This window comes from Somniosus microcephalus, chromosome 1, assembly GCF_052327205.1.
Source record: "Somniosus microcephalus isolate GS21.2 chromosome 1, FLI_Smic_1.0, whole genome shotgun sequence".
Classification (NCBI taxonomy): domain Eukaryota; kingdom Metazoa; phylum Chordata; class Chondrichthyes; order Squaliformes; family Somniosidae; genus Somniosus; species Somniosus microcephalus.
Genome location: NC_140987.1, coordinates 438914215 through 438934695, shown reverse-complemented (window position 1 = coordinate 438934695; position 20481 = coordinate 438914215). Strand labels below are relative to the sequence as shown.

Here is a 20481-nt window from a genome sequence, read left to right as displayed (position 1 = left end):
ACAGAAGGAGGCCATTCGGCCCATTGTGTCTGTGCCGGCCTAAAAAGAGCTATCCAGCCTAATCCCACTTTCCAGCTCTTGGTCCGTAGCCCTGTGGGTTACGGCACTTCAACTGCATATCCAAGTACTTTTTAAATGTGATGAGGGTTTCTGCCTCTACCACCCTTTCAGGCAGTGAGTTCCAGACCCCCACCACACACTAGGTGAAAAGGATTTCTCCTCAACTCCCCTCTAATTACTTTAAATCTATGCCCCCTGGTTATTGACCTCTCTGCTAATGGAAATAGGTCCTTTCTATCCACTCTATCTATGCCCCTCATAATTTTATACACCTCAATAAGGTCTCCCCTCAGCCTCCTCTGTTCCAAAGAAAACAGCCCCAGCCTATCCAGTCTTTCCTCATAGCTAAAATTCCCCAGTCCTGGCAACATCCTCGTAAATCTCCTCTGTACCCTCTCTAGTGCAATCACATCCTTCCTGTAATGTGGTGACCAGAACTGCACGCAGTACTCCAGCTGCGGCCTAACTAGTGTTTTATACAGTTCAAGCATAACCTTCCTGCTCTTATATTCTTGTGTGTAACCATTATCTCGATGAAAAGGCAAGAAAAGTTTTAAGAATAGTTTTATGCTTTGCATCTCCTCAAACAGCAATGGGGTGGAAAAACATTGGAATTATTTTGTTTTAAACGAAAGGTTGAAATAAACGATACTGTTGGTGGATACTCCTTATACAAATACTGGAAATGCTGGTCCAGTACATGATGGAACGGTCCAGAAAGGGAAAAGCCAGAAAATGGGCAGAGAGCAACAGTTGAGCTTATTTTTTAATATTCGTTTATAGGATGTGGGCGTCACTGGCAAGACCAGCATTTATTGCCCATCCCTAGTTGCCCTTAAGAAGGTGGTGGTGAGCCACCTTCTTGAACCGCTGCAGTCCGTGTGGTGAAGGTACTCCCACAGTGCTGTTAGGGAGGGAGTTCCAGGATTTTGACCCAGTGACTATGAAGGATCGGCGATATACTTCCACGTCAGAATGGTGTGTGGCTTGGAGAGGAACTAGAAGGTGAAGGGGTTTCCATGCACCTGCTGCCCTTGTCCTTCTAGGTGGAAGAGGTCGCGGGTTTGGGAGGTGCTGCCGAAGAAGCCTTGGGGAGTTGCTGCAGTGCATCTTGTAGATGGTACACACTGTAGCCACGGTACGCCGGTGATGGAGGGAGTGAATGTTTAAGGTGGTGGATGGGGTGCCAATCAAGTGGGCTGCTTTGTCCTGGATGGCGTCGAGCTTCTTGAGTGTTGTTGGAGCTGCACTCATCCAGGCAAGTGGAGGGTATTCCATCACACTCCTGACTTGTGCCTTGTAGATGGTGGAAAGGCTTTTGGGAGTCAGGAGGTGAGACACTCACCGCAGAATACCTAGCCTCTGACCTGCTCTTGTTGCCACAGTATTTATGTGGCTGGTCCAGTTAAGTTTCTGGTCAATGGTGACCCCCAGGATATTGATCCACAGGCTGTACTGTGAATTGGGAGAGGGAAGCCAGAAAGGTCACTGGGCCGGATTGTCTCACCTCATGGAGAACCCCCATCAGTGATATGATCTAAAATGGTTTGACAAGGGAATGCCATGGATATATAGTGCTTCAAAGGTCAGATGGAACAAGAAAATTGTCCAAAATAGGACCTCTGGCATACTATAACTTGTATTTATATAGCACCTTTAACATAGTAATATGTCCCAAGGTGCTTCACAGGAGCATTATCAAACACAATTTTGACACAGAGCTACACAAGGAGATATTAGGACAGATGACCTAAAGCTTGGTGAAAGAGGTAAGTTTTAAGGAGCGTCTTAAAAGGAGGAGAGAGGTAGAGCGGAGGAGGGAGGTAGAGCAGCGGAGAGGTTTAGAGAGGGAATTCAAGTCTTGAACCCACAACCTTCTGACTCAGAGGCAAGAGTGCTACCCACTGAGCCACAGCTGAAACTATCGACAGTGATAAAGGGATCAAATCTTCCAGCATTGATGTAACACAGGTATCAGTTATTCATGGCGAAGATGCAGTAACTTTATTCAGGAGCCGTGTCTGGTTTTGGATCTCGGCAGCTGAAGGCACAGTCACCAATGGTGAAGCGATGAAAAATCGGGGGGGGGTGCGCAAGAGGCCAGAATTGGAGGAGTGCAGAGATCTCGGAGGGTTGTAAGGCTGGCGGAGTTTACAGAGCAGACAGTATAATTTGTGCGGAGTGATGTGCGCTCTACAAAAAGAGGCCAACTCCTGCGATTCGTTTAATGGTGATGCCAATTCAGATGAAAACCACATGCATATGCAGTTGAGACCACATCCCATCCATTACTATTCCACCCACCACATCCCTTACAAAATAATGCAGGCCGCAGGTACCTGTTTTACCGGTTGCCACCACCACCTTTTTGTTTTAAGCTGAGAAAGTTGTAGTTGGTGACACATGTGGGGAAAAAAAAGAGGGGATTCTGCCACAGAGCTACCCTGCTGACATAAAACAACAACATTGCAACTCAAGAGGGCTCTACCCAGTCTGTCCACACAGCTCTCAAACACTGAGCCAGATTACACCTCTAGTTCACAGAAGAACTAAAGAAAGAAAGAAAGAAAGAAACATAGAAGACAGGAGCAGGAGTAGGCCATTCGGCCCCTCGAGCCTGCTCCACCATTCAATGCGATCATGGCTAATCATCCAAATTCAGTACCCTGTCCCTGCCTTCTCCCCATACCCCTTGATCCCTTTAGCCTTAAGAAATATATCCAACTCCCTCTTGAATAGATTTAATGAATTGGCTTCTACTGCCTTCTGTGGTAGAGAATTCCACAGGTTCACCACTCTCTGGGTGAAGAAATTCCTCCTCATTTCTGTCCTAAATGGCTTACCCCTTATCCTTAGACTGTGACCCCTGGTTCTGGACTCCCCGACCACTGGGAACATCCTTCCTGCATCTAGTCTGTCCAGTCCTGTCAGAATTTTATAAGTTTCAATGAGATCCCCTCTCATTCTTCTAAACTCCAGCGAGTATAAGCCCAATCGACCCAATCTCTCCTCGTACGTCATTCCTGCCATCCCAGGTATCAGCCTGGTGAATCTTCGCTGAACTCCTTCCATGGCAAGAACATCCTTCCTCCGATGAAAGAAAGACTTGCATTTCTATAGCGCCTTTCACGACTTCAGGATGTCCCAAAGCGCTTTACAGCCAATGAAGTACTTTTTGAAGTGGCGTCCCTGTTGTAATGTAGGAAATGCGGCAGCCAATTTGTGCACAGCAAGCTCCCACAAACAGCAATGTGATAATGACCAGATAATCTATTTTAATGATGTTGATTGAGGGATAAATATTGGCCGGGACACCGGGAATAAGTCCCCTGCTCTCCTTCGAAAGGGTCACGTGATCTTTTACGTTCACCCGAGGGGGCAGACAGGGCCTCGGCTTAACGTCTCATCCAAAAGACGGCACCTCTGACTGTGCAGCGCTCCCTCAGCACTGCACTGGAGTGTCAGCCTAGCTTTGTGTGCTCAAGGCTCTGGAATGAGACTTGAACCCACAACCTTCTAACATCAGAGGCAGGAGTGCTGCCAACTGAGCTACAGCTGAAACTATCTACAGTGATAAAGAGATCAAACATTCCAGCACTGATATAACACAGGTATCAGTCCTGGTGAAGACGCAGTAACTTTACGCAGGAGGAGGTGTCTGAAATGACCGCTGTCAATATAATTGGATGCATGCGTAACATGTTCGTACAGCTTTTATCTGGCTGCTGTTTTAACGGAGGCATTAACCCATTTATTTTAAATGAATTAACACCTCCTTTAACGCATCGGACATAGCACTTGTCATTCGACTTCGTTAATGGTCCATTGGCGAATATTCCCAGCAGTAATATCTGGTTATGGCTGAGTCGTTAAACTGAGGCCCCTGTCTGCTCTCTCAGGTGGATGTAAAAGATCCTATGGCACTATTTGAAAAGGAGCAGGGGCATTCTCCTGGTGTCCTGGCCAATATTTATCCCTCAACCAACATCACTGAAATACAGATAATCTGGTCGTCATCTCATTTCTGTTTGAGAGACTTTGCTACGCGCAATTTGGTTGCCACATTTCCTAAATGACAACAGTGACTACACTTCAAAACGTACTTCCACTGGCTGTAAAGCCCTTTGGGACATCCCAAGGTTGTGAATGGCGCTATATAAATGCAAGTCCTTCATTATTTCTAGGACTCAGGTGGTTCGCAAGCGTCCCAGGGATCACGTGGGCCCGGCCAACCAATCAAAAAGGGGGATTCCTATGATGCGTATGGTGACTCCATTTACGTGTGGACTCCCCATAAGCATAGTAGAAATCAACTAATAAATAAGAATTCACATCACTTAAATAAAAATAAATGTTCCCATGTTCAAAATTAATTAAAAGACCCTTTAAATAAGCATTTAAAATAAAAATTAAATTTTTTGAATAAATGTAAACATTTTAAAATTTACTTAAAACTAATTTTAAATGTAAGTGAATGTTGAAATCATTTTAAAAATGTTATTTTAACATTTATTTTAACCCTTGCGCTGGTCAAAGAGGGCCTCATGCCTGCTTTTACCAGGCGCAAGGGTTTTGTGGGCATCACGTGGGATCTAACTCTGCGCCAGTGAAGGTGCTTGTGTAGCGGATGCGGTGGATCTGTCCAAGCGAAACTTGACAGGTCGCAAGTTCCGGGTTTTCATGCATGGCGCAGCGCACGCGGAAAGCCGGAACTTGCGTGGCCATTCCGCAGGCTCCCGACAGCGTGCGCCGTGCAGAAGCACCGTAATTTCAGGCCCAAATGAGTCAATTCTTCCCAGATTATTTACTGCAGGAAGGAGAAGCCAATACACCTTCTGGTGTTGAGAGAGAGAAAAAAACAATATTACAAGCTGAATATCTGCAGAGATACTCCGAATGTTTGGCAGAAGATTCCATTTGTAAGTAAACTACAGAACTTAATGTGTTACATAGGTTCGGAGTGCCCCGTCAGTTATTTATAATAACTATAAGCTTCAAATTGTGTTACTCCCACACAGTTCCACCAGGAGACTTTACTCCAGATTTATTTCTTAGTCTTTGATCTCAAATGTTTCCAGTGTTATTGTGTTTCATGAAGTGAAACATTTTACATACGATACAAATTGCCCATTTTCCGCTACCGCCCAAGTGTTATACCTGCGATAAGCAGAAACCTTCCAAACCTAGGATGAAAACTCAAGTCTTGTCACTTGGTCCACTTCCATATTATCTTTAAAGTATTTTAAAAATCCAATTATTATGCAAAATACTTATGAATCTTACACCAATAAATTCTGCATAAACACCACTATTGTGTCTCTGAAGTTAGATTTTACAAGTTATGTTTGTGGACATTAATATATTTTAGTTAGAAGGCACAAGCAGCTTAAATCACACTCGTACTGAGAGTTGGAACGTGTCTGTGTGGCATAGTGAATTATCAGCTGCAGATTGTTTTGTTTAGTTGTGATGCTATACACATGCTTAATAAAACTTGTTTAGTTATTATACCGTACATATAACAACTTGCATTTATATAGCACCTTTAACGTAGTAAAACGTCCCAAGGCACCTCACAGGAGCATAATCAAACAAAATTTGACACCGAGCCAAAGAAGGAAATATTAGGACAGGTGACCAAATGCTTGGTCAAAGAGGTAGGATTTAAGCAGTGGCTTAAAAGGCAGAGAGAGAGGCAGAAAAGGTTAGGGAAGGAATTCCAGAGCTTAGGGCCTAGATGGCTAAAGGCACGGCCTCCAATAGTGGGACAAAGGATATAAAAGTTTATAAAAGTTAACAGTTTTTAAAAACTTTTAATAAATATGGGCCTTCGACACAGCGATCCCAGTTACAAATCTCTGTAGCGCGATTTTCTGTCCAAATTTAGATAAAGTGTCCCAGAGGGAGTGAAAATGCAAGGCTATGTGGATATGAATGATAACAAATCACTTGCCCTTGTTTAATCAAAGACTCGCCTAAAAATATAGAAAACCATGTTATAAATGTCACTTGCATTACATAGGGCCCCCTGTCGCAGATTGAACATGCTCCAGTGGCTTAATGCAGTGTTTTCAGAGCAAGTTCTTCCAGGGATTTGCCAATCTGAAAATTCCCCTTTATGATAACACTTACTGAACGAATTGCTTACGTTTGGTCACAAAATTAAATACAAAAAAAAAACTGCAATGGTCACGTGTGCTGTCTTCAGTCCAGCAGCATGGGTGTATAATGTTGTCTTGGTAACACCATAGCTCAAATGGTTCAACCACCATGTGAACTCTTGGCTGCCATCAGCAACTGTGTGTTATAAAATGGCAAATGTGTGAAGGGTTTGTTTATGGCGTGCCCGGGCTGTCTAACCTTCAACCTCGAGACCTCCAGAAATCAGCAGTTGATGGGCTTCTCTCGTGTTTGTAACAGAACTGGAAAGAAAGTGTTTTGATTCTAGAGCGCAATGGAAAAAAAAAAATTGGTGAAATCCCCATCTGAATTTTGCAGGTTTCATTGAAAGAAAACAGAAATGAAAAGGTCCTTGAGAGTGAAATCACGCAGTTCTGTGACAATAAGGGTAGTGGGGAGATTCCACACACTTCATTTCAGCTTTCAATCAGTTTGGTACTTAATCCCACAGAGGCTAAAAATGAAATCCAGTCTCTTTAATGAATAAACTTCTCCCTGGTTGTAGCAAGCACTTGCTGGAAAGTGATATCCCCCTTCCCCGCCTCCTTGCCTGGCAATTGCCTGTAATTTCTCACTCCCAAGTTCAAAAAGTACAACCTCAAACCATTTTACTGTAAAATCGCAGCCTACAGAAATTCTTATTAATTGTCTTTTACGAGAAAAATCAAACCGGCAGTTAGCTGAAATGACACAGGCCAAAGTCTCCAGCTACTGGGAACAGGAAGGAAGATGCCACGCGTGTCTCAATAGCTGCTTCCTCTCTGCCTTACTGTTTTTTTTGCGATTACCCTTGCCACTCCCTGCACAATTACAGATTCTTTTCCAGTTACACCCAATTCTGTTGTTTGTTCTACACCCTTAGAGGGCCGAGAAGGGCCAAACAGAAGAATGGCCCATGATCTATGTAAGAAACAAACAAAAAATAAAGCACTTCTGCCCTCACCCCTGCCCCCCTTCCCGGAACCATGATAGGGTTCCCCTTGTCCTCACCTTTCACCCCACCAGCCTCCACATTCAACAGATCATCCTCCGCCATCTCCAAAGTGATCCCACCACCAAACGCATCTTCCCCTCCCCTCCCCTTTCAGCATTCCGTAGGGACTGCTCCCTCCGAGACACCCTAGTCCACTCCTCTATCACCCCCAGCACCCCTTCCCCTTGCACCTTCCCGTGCAAGCGCAGGAGATGTAACACCTGTCCTTATACCTCCCCACTGTCCAGAGCCCCAAACACCCCTTCCAGATGAAACAGCGATTTACTTGTACTTCTTGCAATCTAGTATACTGTATTCGCTGCTCACGATGCGGTCTCCTCTACATTGGGGAGACCAAACGCAGATTGGGTGACCGCTTTGCGGAACACCTCCGTTCAGTCCGTAAGGGTGACCCCGAGCTTCCGGTCGCCTGTCATTTTAATTCACCGCCCCATTCCCACTCGGACCTCACCGTCCTTGGCCTCTTGTATTGTTCCATGGAAGCTCAACGTAAACTCGAGGAACAGCACCTCATCTTCCGATTAGGCACTCTGCAGTCTTCCGGACTCAATATCGAGTTCAACAATTTCAGATCATAACCTCGGCCCCTATTACATTTTTACTTTTATTTTTTATCCACACCTTTGTTTTGGCCTTTCCCCCACCCCCCTTTCTTTTCTCTCTCCCACATGGCAGCTGTCTCTCATTCTGCCAGCGCATTTCACACCTAATCTAGAGCCGTCTTTTGTCTCCACTAGTCCTATCACCATCTCGTCTCGTTTTGAATACCTCTTAATGTCTCTTCACTTCTCTTTTGTTCTCTCCCAGCCTGGCCTCTCAATCTATTTCATTTCCTGTGCTTCTTTAGTCTTGACAAAGGGTTTTCACCCGAAACGTTGACTCTATTTTCTCTCCATGGATGTTGCCTGGCCTGCTGAGTTTTTCCAGCATTTTCTGTTGTTATTTCAGATTTCCAGCATCTGCAGTATTTTGCTGTCGCAAAAAATAAAGTTTCCCCATATCTGACTTTAATATTAATGACATCTCATTGACAAACTTTGAAAATTCCATTAAGAACAAACTTGCATTTCTATAGCACCTTTCATGACCTCAGGGCATCCCAAAGCGCTTTACAGCCAATGAAGTACTTTTTGAAGCATAGTCACTGTTGTAATGTAGGAAACATGGCAGCCAATTTGCACACAGCAAGCTCCCACAAACAGCAATGCGATAATGATCAGATCATCTGTTTTAGTGATGCTGGTTGAGGAATAAATATTGGCCCCAGGACACCGGGGGAAACTCCCCTGGTCTTTTTCGATATAGTGCCGTGGGATCTTTCAATGTCCACCTGAGAGAACAGATGGGGCCTCCGTTTACTGTCTCACCCGAAAGACAGTGCAGTACTGCGCTGGAGTGTCGGCCTAAATTATGCGCTCCAGTCACTGGAACGGGACTCTGACCCCACAGCCTTCTGACACAAGAGGGCCGATTGCTACTCACTGGAGGCCTGCAGATGTTATAATTAAAAACGCAAGCAGATATTATAATTTTTTGTCACCGCATGGTTGAAAACAAAAGTTTTCAAACCTGGAGAGAGCTGGTAAAAATACAATTTAACTTTTAATACAATGGGCTTGTAGTAAATGAAGGCAGCAATAATTAGTCATATCTGTCTCAGATAATCTTGATATTAATCAACGTCCTATTTGAAAAACTCCCCCATCATTCAAGTGTCTGCTGCTTTGCAAAACGCCGTAAACAAGGCTCGGATTTAAACGTTTGTGATGACGCACGCAAGTCAATTTACCGTAAGAATTGCAGAAGGTGCAACAGTCAGGCTTTTTTATTAAAAAAGCAAGAGACAAAACTTGGGATTTATCAAACAGCAAAATGTGTTGAAACCCACTAGTTCCCTGCACAAACAACAATTGAGTTGCTCCCTGTCCATAATATATAGAATCTGAAGAACCGAACGCAGGGAAGAATAGGGCACTTTGAGCCAATCATCATGGCAGGCAATCCCAACAGACATTTCTGACCATCTTAATTCAGATCTCATGTGCTTTTTAGTGGCTTCTGAATCAACAAAAAACCTATTCAATTCACACCTATAAAATTAGACAGCTTAAAAGGAACTGAGTGGGTAATGAAAATCTGGAACTCTCTTCCCCCCCAAAAGCCAAGTCAATTGAAAACTTTAATACTGAGACTGATAGATATATGTGTTAGGCAAGGGTATTATGGGCTACGGAACCAAGGCGAGTAAATGGAGTTAAGATACAGATCAGCCATGATCTAATTGAATGGCAGAGCAGGCACGAGGGACCGAATGGGCTACTCCTGTTCCTGTATAAACCTAGAGAGTGTGTTTTCCCACATCTTTAATTTTCAGTCTGTAGCCAATAATTACAACTTTAAATGGTCAGTCTATTATCAGACTAAAAGGGAATGGCAAACAAAATCAACAGGATTAAAACAGTAGTAGGTGGACATGTGTCAGGACAAGAAAATTAATTCCTCTGGAGGATTTTGTTTAGTTGATTTGTCTTTTGGATGAGACGTTAAACCGAGGCCCCGTCTGCCCTCTCAGGTGGATGTGAAAGATCCCATGGCACTATTTCGAAGAGCAGGGGAGTTATCCCCGGTGTCCTGGCAGATATTTATCCCTCAACCAACATCATTTAAAAAAAAACAAATTATCTGCTCATTATCACATTGCTGTTTGTGGGAGCTTGCTGTGCGCAATTTGGCTGCTGCGTTTCCTACATTACAACAGGGAGTACACTTCAAAAATACTTTATTGGCTGTAAAGCGCTTTGAGATGCCCTGAGGTCGTGAAGGGGGCTATATAAATATAAGTTTTTTTCTTCCTTTCTTTCAAACGGTGGCTGAAACATGACAATACCTCAGTGGGTTTTGGAAGTTTTATGCCTTTGTTTGTTATCTATCCCCTCAGAGACACTAGTTGCAGCAAAACCTAAATGCAATTAGAAACACATACATTACTGTGCAACATGCTGGTGGCATGACATCATCTCCTCCCACCAACAGTCATAGTTTCTGGTATTTGAAGAGACAACAGTGAATCACAGCCAAGTCTCGTCAAAATAAGCTCAGAGTCCGCCCTAAGTAAATCAGGGCTTGCGAGCCCACCGCAACACCCTTTCCATTTCAAGTTCTGATGCTATGCTGGGCAGTCTGTTTTTGAAACTGGGCCTTTTAAAAGCATAACATATATTGGGTGATGAACATTCTTGGCCCTCGTGCAATTGCTGCAATTCCATGTTGCGTTTTTTTGTACCCATTGCGTGCAAAAGTAGCGAATCCTAAACCAAACTGAGGAGATGAAAAGGGCTCTTTTGAAGGTTTCATTGTGAATACCTCGGTTTTCCCCCCAATTGGAGAAGTTCAGGTTTAGGCCGAGTAGTTCCCAGATGTATTAGGTGATCCTGTACTTAAGCACCATTTTCTCTGTCCCAATGCATTTGTGGGTAGTGAGTGACCCATCACCCCTGTGCTCACTGACCTACATTGGCTCCCGGTCCACCGACGCCTCGAATTTGAAATGGTCATTGTTGTGTCCCAATTCCGCCACCTCCCTATCTCTGTAACCTCCTCCAGCCCCACAACCCTCCGAGAACTCTGCGTTCCTCCAATTCTGGTCTCGTGCATCCCCGGCTTCCTTCGCCCCACCATTGGCGGCCGTGCCTTCTGCTGTCTGGGTCCCCAAGCTCTGGAATTCACTCCCTAAACCTCTCTAACTCTCGCTCCTCCTTTAAGACGCTCATTAAAACCTACCTCTTTGGCCAAGCTTTTGGTCACCTGTCCTAATGTTTGCTTCTTTGGCTCGGTGTAAATGTTTGTCTTGCGAAGCTCCTATGAAGTGTCTTGGGACATATTTCTACATTAAAAGCAAGTTGATGTTGAATGATTGGAATTACAGCAACAAACGGGGTATTTCTGTAACTGACCTGATCATTTGCGAGTAGTGGGGAGAAAACATATTCGGCTTTTAGGGCCTTGTGCGCATAAAGCTAGGCTGACACTCCAGTGCAGTGCTGAGGGAGTGCTGCACTGTCGGAGGTGCTGTCTTTCAGGTGAGATGTTTCAGAGGCCCCGTCTGCTCTCTCAGGTGGATGTAAAAGATCCCGTGCACTATTTCGAAGAGGAGTGGGGGAGTTATCCCCGCCAATATTTCTCCCTCTACCAACATAACAAAAACAGATTATCTGGTCATTTTCACCTTGCTGCTTGTGGGAGCTTGCTGTGTGCAAATTGCCTGCCGCGTTTCCCACATTACAACAGTGACTCCACTTCAAAAATACTTCATTGGCTGTAAAGTACTTTGAGACGTTCAGTGGTCGTGACAGGCGCTATATAAATGCAAGTCTTTTTTTGATTGCCTCTTATTTTCACTGATGACCCAGTGTTGGAATGTATATTTGGTTTCGCAAGGTTGCAACAGATTCCAATTTAAGGGACCCCTTGCTCCTAGTGGCAAGGTTAGGGTGGGGACCCGGTCTGAATTCACTAGGGAAACTTACAATGACAACCATTGGATTGGATCTGTGCACAAACTTTTCAGTGTGGAACCCAAGAGTTTTCATCTCTACTCTTCAGCATTACGCATGTTTAGAGGAACTACATTAGAATGTGGATTAGTCGCACAAAAAAAAAGGATCAGACGTCTGGTCTGAACTTCCACCATGTCAGAAACATCAAAATATGTTTTGATATTAAGACCTATGGAATGTCTAGGAATAGCCAGAGCATGCTTTAATACTCCCAGACATCTTTAACAAAGGAAGGATTTGGCTACAAGATATCCATTCAGTTGGAGTTCTACACGTTGGTTACATCATATTTCTGGGAAAAGGTAAATAATGTTGAGCCCACTTCAGTTCCTTTAACTCCCTCAAGTCTCTGGATAAACTCGTGCTCGAAGTAGTTTTGCACGAACTTTGGTCTCTAGCCCAGCGCCGATGTCCAATGAAATCATTTAGCAACAGCAATGTTTAAAAGAACCAATTTTATACCTTTACGAGCGGTGCTGTTCAAACAACAGCTTTTGAACCAGCAGTCATTAATGCTGAGGGCAGGTTGGTTAAACAGCTAGTGATTTTTTTGTGTTTTGAATGCACTCCATTAGTGCTTAATCACTTTAAACCTCAGGTGTCAGACCATTCATTTGGACTAAAGGGTTGGCGGGAAGGCTTCAATAAGAAACACTGATGGTTACGCTTCCCTCGTTTAACATTGTGAGGCCGAAGCCCATAGTGCAAGCGTAAAACAGAAATGGGCTAAAGCAGGAAGTACTGATTGCGTAGGACACCCCAGCCTGGCATTTTAAAGGCCTGATTATTGGAGGAGGAGGAAGGAAAGACTGGGGGAGATGATGGGGCAAGTTTACACCTTTAACACCAGGGCGCTAATCTGGTGGAGCAAACCCCCCACCCCCACCTCCTCTTTGTAGAACCTGACTGATTTTTATTCCATTGGTTTAGAAGGCAAGTGTTTTTATAGACAACATTTGGTCCAAGTGATCTCCTGGACTGGATTCGATCGCCTGAGGAGGTCGGGAGAGGAATTTTTCATTTTATTTCTTCCCTTATTGGCCCTAGATTTTTTTTTCCTGTTTTTTGCCTCTCCCAGGAGATTACATGGCTGTGGGGTGGGGCAGGAAGTGTCTAGTCATGATGCTCCAGTAGTCATCATGGTGAGGCAGGCTTGGTCTTGTCCTGTCCATCAGTTTCATATGTTCGTATGTTTTGTATTTCAAATGGGATGAAAATCAGGCAGGTTCTACCATGGTATGTCACACGGGCACTGAAGGTGAAAACTACCCCCATGCCAGTCCCATTGTTTTAATGTTCTAGGGAAATGCAAGCTAAAATAGAAAGCTATGCAATGAGTCTTAATCTCAACATTGTGATGATGTAAGGTGAAAGGAGCATATTGAAGGTGTTTTTACACTGGCACGTCTTTACACTGTGAAATCTGGTTCTCCAATGCCAACAGCAGTACCATAGACCCACTTGATTTTTTCTGCCCCCACACATCCATGTTACTGCTGCAGGAATTTAAAAAATCCAGATTTATCAGTGGAAACACAGAGTTACTGCCCGGAAACCAGTCTCCGACAAACCAAGTGAAACAATGCCAGTAGAATGGCATCTTTGCAGCTCAACAAGAGAGAAAAATTCATAAAGTGGTACTAAAAGAAAAAAGTACTGATAAAAAGGAGAGGAGAGACAAAGAGCGAGACAGAATCACGGCTACACAGAGACAGACAGGCCGAGACAAATCAGATGATAAGCTTTTTCTTGTATCCTATCCAGGAGTGTAAAATGTCGAAGTTATTTAACTATTTACACAGTCCAAGCCTTTTCTTTCCCCCCACCATGAAAACCTCAGTACTTCTCCTGAATCATCCAGGCTACATTGGTATTACAACAATTACATTTTGTTGGAGTACATTACCATGACCTTCAATCTAGAATGTGATAAGACTCCAACCATGGTAATGCTAATAAGAATCTGCTGCCCAAGTTTCATACAAGGATTTATTCACTGAGGGACAGTCACCCACTGACATCCAGACACAGAGCACAAACAGAGAAGACTGCCACATATAATAACTCTCTTGATTACATGATAATAGCACTTTTTGCTTTGCTTTAAAGGGTGGTCTTTATTGTGGTCGACTCCTGATAATTCCAAGTTATGTTTGCACTAATTATCCAATAATTTGAATTAAGCAATGCAAATAGCACGGAAAAGCAGGAATTTGGTGCAAGAGAAAATGAATCAGATCATTTGAACTGAGCAATGTTGAATTAAGAATAGATGGGATTTTACACATTCCTGCCTTCACCAACCTCAGCAGAGTTCCTGAATTTTCAAATGGAATTGATCTGGGATTATAATGGGAAAGCAGGCCAAGTTTTAGCCCATTCCCTCACCCACAGGATCCTCACCTTAGAACATTGAGCTCTTTAAACAAAAAAAAGTTTGAGTAAAACTTTTGGGATTTTTAAAAATCTATTTTGCGACATTAAATTGCAAATAAATAGATGCCATTCCAATCACAGGAAGTAGTCTAATTTGACAGATTAGAATACAACTTTAAACTAGAGGCAAAAAGAAGTTGTGTTGCTGTAAAATTCAATTTTTGTTTTTCTCCACAAATTGACAAGATTAGGAGCTCCGAGTTCTTGTAACCTAGACCCACCAAAGGGGCAGATCACATGGCCAGTATCAGCTAGCTCAGAACCTAAATTACCGCAGCCCTCAGCTTGTCGGTGGGTAGCACTCTCACTTGTGAGTCAGAAGGTTGTGGGTTGAAGTCCAACTCCAGGGACTTGAGCACATAATCTAGGGCTTACACTCCCAGGGCAGTACTGAGGGAGTGCTGCACTGTCAGAGGTGCTGTCTTTCAGATGTGACATTAAACTGAGGCCCCGTCTGTTCTCTCAGGTGGTCATAAAAGATCCCACGGCACTATTTTGAAGATGTGTGTTGGTGTGGGGGTTACGGGGATCGGGTGGGATATGTGTCGGTGCAGGCTCGATGGGCCGAAGTGGCCTCTATCTGCACTGTGGGGTTTCTGTGAAGAGGAGCGGGGACATTCTCCCTGGTGTCCTGGCCAATATTTATCCCTCAACCAACAGAACAGATTGGCCCAGAAATTCGGGTCTCCACGGGCGAGTACGCACGGGGTACTCACCCATAGGCCCAATGGAAGTGCCGGTTTCCTGCATGCACTACGCATGGCCCACGTGATCCCAGGGGACGCATCGAACTAACTGCGCCCCTGGGATACGCAAGCACTGCGTGCCGGCAGCTGGACCAGGGCCCGGATCGGAATTCCACAGGGGCCCACAGCTCAATGGCTGGCGCGCAAGGTAAGTGCAGATCGGGGGCTTGCACCCGCAGGAAGCCCCCGACCCGAATTTCTGGGCCATTATCACATTGCGGTTTGTGGGAGCTTGCTGTGCGCAAATTAGCTGCCGCCATTCCTACATTACAACAGTGACTCCACTTCAAAAGCACTTCATTGGCTGTACAGTACTTTGGGATATCGTGCCAAAAACAGCCCTGGCAACGTGGGCCGCCCCCCAGCTAGTCATATATATAATTAATATATATTTTTATGTCCGGGCATCACTCAAAAGTTATAGAGTGTACCTACACATATGTTATATCAAAAGAAAGCTTATGATTAGGGGAGTGTCATAGGCGTATTTACTTTTTGGTCAGACAAAAATTGTTCGGACAGTATACAAAAAACATACAAAATCCGCTCATTAGCGGTTGACCAATCCTACCGCTCATTAGCATTGAGTGACATGATGGTTGACCAATCCTACGGGGGCACTGGGGGCGTTTCATGGAGTTTGTGGGCAGGGCCCCTCGGCAGCGCCGGGCACTCCAGCTAGTATGTAATAAATGTATCTGTTGAAGCTAACTATTAGTATAACATTGGGCAACTCCATTAATCGGCCTTCCACGGATTTGATCGCTGAGCCTGGAGTATATATGGTTCATAAATGAGGTTTTTGACTTGCAACATCTCAGGCGGGCAGCCCAGAGTGCTCCATTGCCCTGGAAGTGCAGTAGAGAGGTAGAATGCAGAGACTGAAAGCATAGTTCCTAAGTGGGTTGGATATTAGGAAGCCTACTTTCAAGATAAATTGTAGGGCAGCACGGTGGTATAGTGGTTAGCACTGTTGCCTCACAGCGCCAGGGACCCAGGTTCAAATCCGGCCTCGGGTGACTGTGCAAACTCCACACAGACATTCTCCCCGTGTTTGCGTGGGTTTCCTCCGGGTGCTCCGGTTTCCTCCCACAGTCCAAAGATGTGCGGGTTAGGTTGATTGGCCATGATAAAAATTGACCCTTAGTGTTAGGGGGGGATTAAATACGTGGGGTTACGGGGATAGGGCTTGGGTGGGATGGCTGTCAGTGTAGGGACCGGGTGCTAGGGTTTGGATGATCAGCCATGATCTCGTCGAATGGTGGAGCAGGCTCGAAGGGCCGAATGGCCTACTCCTGCTCCTATCTTCTATGTTTCTATGAAATTCCTAGTGGGGCATCTCAAACCTCGGTGGTGCGACAGACAGACAGGCTTGCATTTATATATATATAGCGCCTTTTACAATCTCAGGACATCCCAAAGCACTTTACAGCCAATGAGGTACTTTTTGAAGTTTAGTCACCGTTGTGATGTAGGGAAAGTGCCAGCCAATTTGCGCACAGCAAGATCTCACACACAGCAATGGGATAAATGGCCAGATAATATGTTTAGAGATGCTGTTTAAGGGATAAATATTGGCCAGGAAACGGGGAAAACTCTCCCACTCATCTTCAAATCGTGCCATGGTATCTTTTACGTGCACCGGAGAAGGTTAATGTCTCATTCTGACCATTGTAATCGCATCCAGAGAGAGATTAGAGGGGTCAGGCTACTAAAAGCAGCAACAAAACACAGCTTACTCATCTGGTTAGCAAGCATCCTAGCATATTATACATTGTTTTAAACTGATAAACTGAACAAACACATGGATAAGATTTTTCCAATTAAATCCAAAATTCTCTCCCCCCCCCCAACCTAAATGGAGCCTCCGCGACATTCCAGGGGCGAAAAGACAACGAGCCCAAGTGTGAAACAAGGCATTTAAAAATGGGCTGGTTACTGAAAGATGCTGGACCAGGAAACAAAGGCACTTTTATTGCAGCCGCTACATCACAGAGAAGTGAACCAGGGATAACAATAACAGCGTTCAGCTTTGTTTCAGCTTACAAAGAAAGCACAGTTTGTGCAAGGCTGGCTTCAAGACAGAGTACCAGTTTTGACACACACAAAAGACACACACACAATCTGAATCACTGCCAGGCTCGGCTAAGTATATAAAATTAAGAGCTGCTAAATAACACAATATTTTCATTTCCTCCCTTTGAGGAGCACCTGCTACACGGAAATTAACCTTTTGGAAAGTATCTATGAAAGGCACGCGCTAATGGATCACTCTCGCCAACCTATCAAGCTATATTTATTGCAAAAACGACATGATTATAGATCCACTTCTGTTGTCCTAGAATGGGCTGGATGTAACTGACAGGCCAGTTGTATCTCTCCACAAAGCACAATACATTTAGTCAAATAAAAACAGGAATACTGTTAGAAACTGACCATCGAAAGCTACTGGACCACAGACTGATCAGACATTAAACTCTCATTCAAAAGGAGGCGCAACATTGAAAACAGTTTGGGCGTTTCATAGTTTTTTTTTTAAAAGGCGCATGTGTTTGGGTAAATTTCCTCAAATGAAATAAGCGTGCTCACAACTTGATAAACAATTTTACATTCACTCCCGCGTAATACAACACCACAGTAAATGCCCATTGTTTTCGTTCATTAACACAACAGAGCAGCAGTTTCGCTTGCACACAAAAAAAATCCACAACGACAAGCTTAGAAGACTGAGAGAAAGGAGAAGCTCTCTCGCCTGGAGAGGTCTGATATAACATGCTGCCACTCAGCTAAACAGCGAACAGTTAGTGTGACTGAAGGAGAGGTGTTTACACTGAATCGTTTTAAAGCAGTTACGGGTGCAGCACATTAGCCTGTCAGCAGACTAACAACGTATGAAATACCGAGGTCACAGCAAAGTACTAGATATATGAAAAAGGACAAAAGTAGCTTCCACAAAAGCTTCAGACGACAGAAAGGACGTTAAAAGTTAACCAAATGTTTGAAATTCCACAAGCTTGCTTAGCTAATTTTTGGTTTGCCAAGCCATTCGCCTAATTAGCCCGGGAATCAGTGCAAATCTCATTGATGGTGGAGCCCAAGGCAGCCACACAAATTTGCCAAATTGTTCCAAGCTCTGGTAGTCCAGCTCCACACCTCCTCCATAACAAAGCCAGATCTATTTCCCACACTTCAATCAGCCTTCCAGTACTGAAAACCAATTTACATTTCAAAATAAGCAAAGGCACCTCTTCGACATACTGCAACTGCACACATGATCTTCGCAAGGACTGTACATGACTGTGCCAAACATTTCCTAGTTTAAATCGCTTGAATGAAAAAGGATATACGTTACTGTGTTAAAATGCTGCAGTGCTGGAAGCTTAAGATCATTTAAATGAATTGGGTTTCTGTTCTAGATTGATTTCCACATCTCAGGTAGAACCAAGGATAATTCCATAAACGCAGTTCAACCCGATGCAGTAGTGGGTGGATTGTACTTCTTATAGACCGAATATAGAGACAAATTACTCACAATCCTCAAATTCAGAGGCATTACTTTAGACGTAATTGGATCCACAGATTTTCCAGTTTCGAGTTAACAATGTTGAGCCAATATGAGCGATTCGAATAGAAATGCTGCAACTCCAATTAAAGACTGGTTGACGTTTTCATTGCATTCAATATTTATCAGCATAACATTTCTGAAGGAGCTGTGCTTTCTAATTAAAGGTAGTGCAACAACAGCAACAGTCCAATCCCCCGTTCTGATTGTTTATTTCCACACAATGCACTCTTGCAGCCTGCAACAGCCTGCGGGGACAAGACCGAAGTAGGTCAGCACAGTCTGTAATTTGCACGAAAAGATCCCATTAGACAGCCTTCTGGGGGAAAGCAGATTCGCACTGAACTGACAGTGTAAGTGACACATGACAAACAGCCGTGAGTTGTCCTCGGCACATCTTTTTATTTATCCTCCTAATACGTGGCTAGCCCATCCTCCCATCTATCATCCACTTAATGTATATCACCATCGTCTGTCCTTTCCCTTTTTTTTTTAGTGACAATCAAGTTTAAGCTGCCATTAGCCAAGACAGCTAAATACCACCCATTGGCTTTGTTTGACTACATTTTATATTCACTCCATTTTAACACTCAGGATCATGTTGAATGCATTTAGTGTAAGCCATCGGTGCTCGGCCCATTCCCTCCTTATTGTCTGGCCGAATTGCTAGAATTCTTTGCTGCCCAGTTTAAAACCTTGAACGATTTATAGCAGATGTGATACTTGTTAGCCTAACAGAAGGGCACGGATAACACAAATCCTTCAGGACTTGGAGTTCTTTTATCAGGTGGAAAGGCCACACAGCTGTTCCCTGCAACTCGCTTTTTCCCCGGCTCACTTTCTCAGCTAACACTTCCAGCACCCCCCACCCCACCCACTTTACTGGGGAGGGGGCGGGTAAAGGTGAGCTTTCCCCCAATGAGTCGGATTCAATGACGATACCCAGATGTACTGGGCGGTGGGACACTGATGAATGCTCCCTCAAAGAGGATGGGGGGTCATTGTTGAGGCTGATCGAGAACTCCGCCTCCCCCCACATGGCAGCCAACTGACTATCCCCCCCCCTCCTGTACCCTCCTGGAAGAAAATGAATGCGATGTCTTTTGTTAAAGCCACATTTATAAAACAGGACTTGGAAGTGGGAAGAGAATCTGGAACTGGGAAGTCGGTAGCGACGGGCTAGTAGATTCTTTAAACACCTCGAGATTGGGATTTGGGGATGCGCGCGTTTATTTTCACAACAGTTTAAAACTTCCAACTGCAAATCAGTCAGTTCCACCCAACTAGGGTTTACACGAGCTTGGCTGTAACCTGCTTGCAAATTACTTCAAAGAAATTGACCTTTAAAAGATTTAGCAGGATTATCTGCATCCTTGACATTTGATCCCATTGTACCCATTTCTAACTTGGAAGGAGAGTTGGCAGAATGTAATTCAAGACTTAGGCCTTTGAGGATCCATTCATTTTTTTTTGGTAAAAATAAATCAAGGTAGTTTTTTTTTAAATCAACCAATGCTGAAATAATGGACTCATGAAAAGGGAGTTTATAGTTCTGCTTCAGTACTTTAATACTACATTTTAAATGCTTTGACATTTTTCACTTTAGTAATGAGCGTTAGCTTCGATTTGAATTTGGAAATCCAGCCCGTTAACACACTAGGAAGGGCTCTCGCTTGACAAACATTGCAATACCTTTATGGCAACATTTAAACATGGTTTTTTTCCCCCCTCCGTGCCAGACTGGCCCACACGTGACCGTAAAATGGGGAGGATACTACAGGGACATATCAAGCAGCAGGAATGGGCTCTATGCTGCTGGAGAAACAAACAATGTGGAATGGCAACTTGGATTTATTAGAACCTTATGCTGCTCTCGCTGCTGTAGTCCTGTTAGTTAAAAGACATGGAACAAGTGACTGTTAGCTTGCTGCATGCACTCCCACATTG

The 20481-nt window shown here is 44.1% G+C and overlaps 1 protein-coding gene across 4 annotated transcripts in view; it reads right to left on the bottom strand.

Moving 5' to 3' along the window:
- The window catches only part of LOC147125331 (mastermind-like protein 2), a 461240-nt gene that overhangs the window by 101924 nt on the left and 338835 nt on the right, over nt 1–20481 (bottom strand). Inside the window, exon 1 of one of the 4 annotated variants that reach the window (XM_086001440.1) lies at nt 18505–20432. The exons of 2 other annotated variants lie outside the window; for them this stretch is intronic. In XM_086001440.1, the coding sequence (XP_085857566.1) occupies nt 18505–18525 (21 nt within the window). In that variant the 5' untranslated portion in view covers nt 18526–20432. Of the gene's footprint in view, nt 1–18324; nt 18478–18504; nt 20433–20481 lie in introns of those variants that run through there. One more of the 4 variants, XM_086001448.1, reaches the window with a different exon arrangement.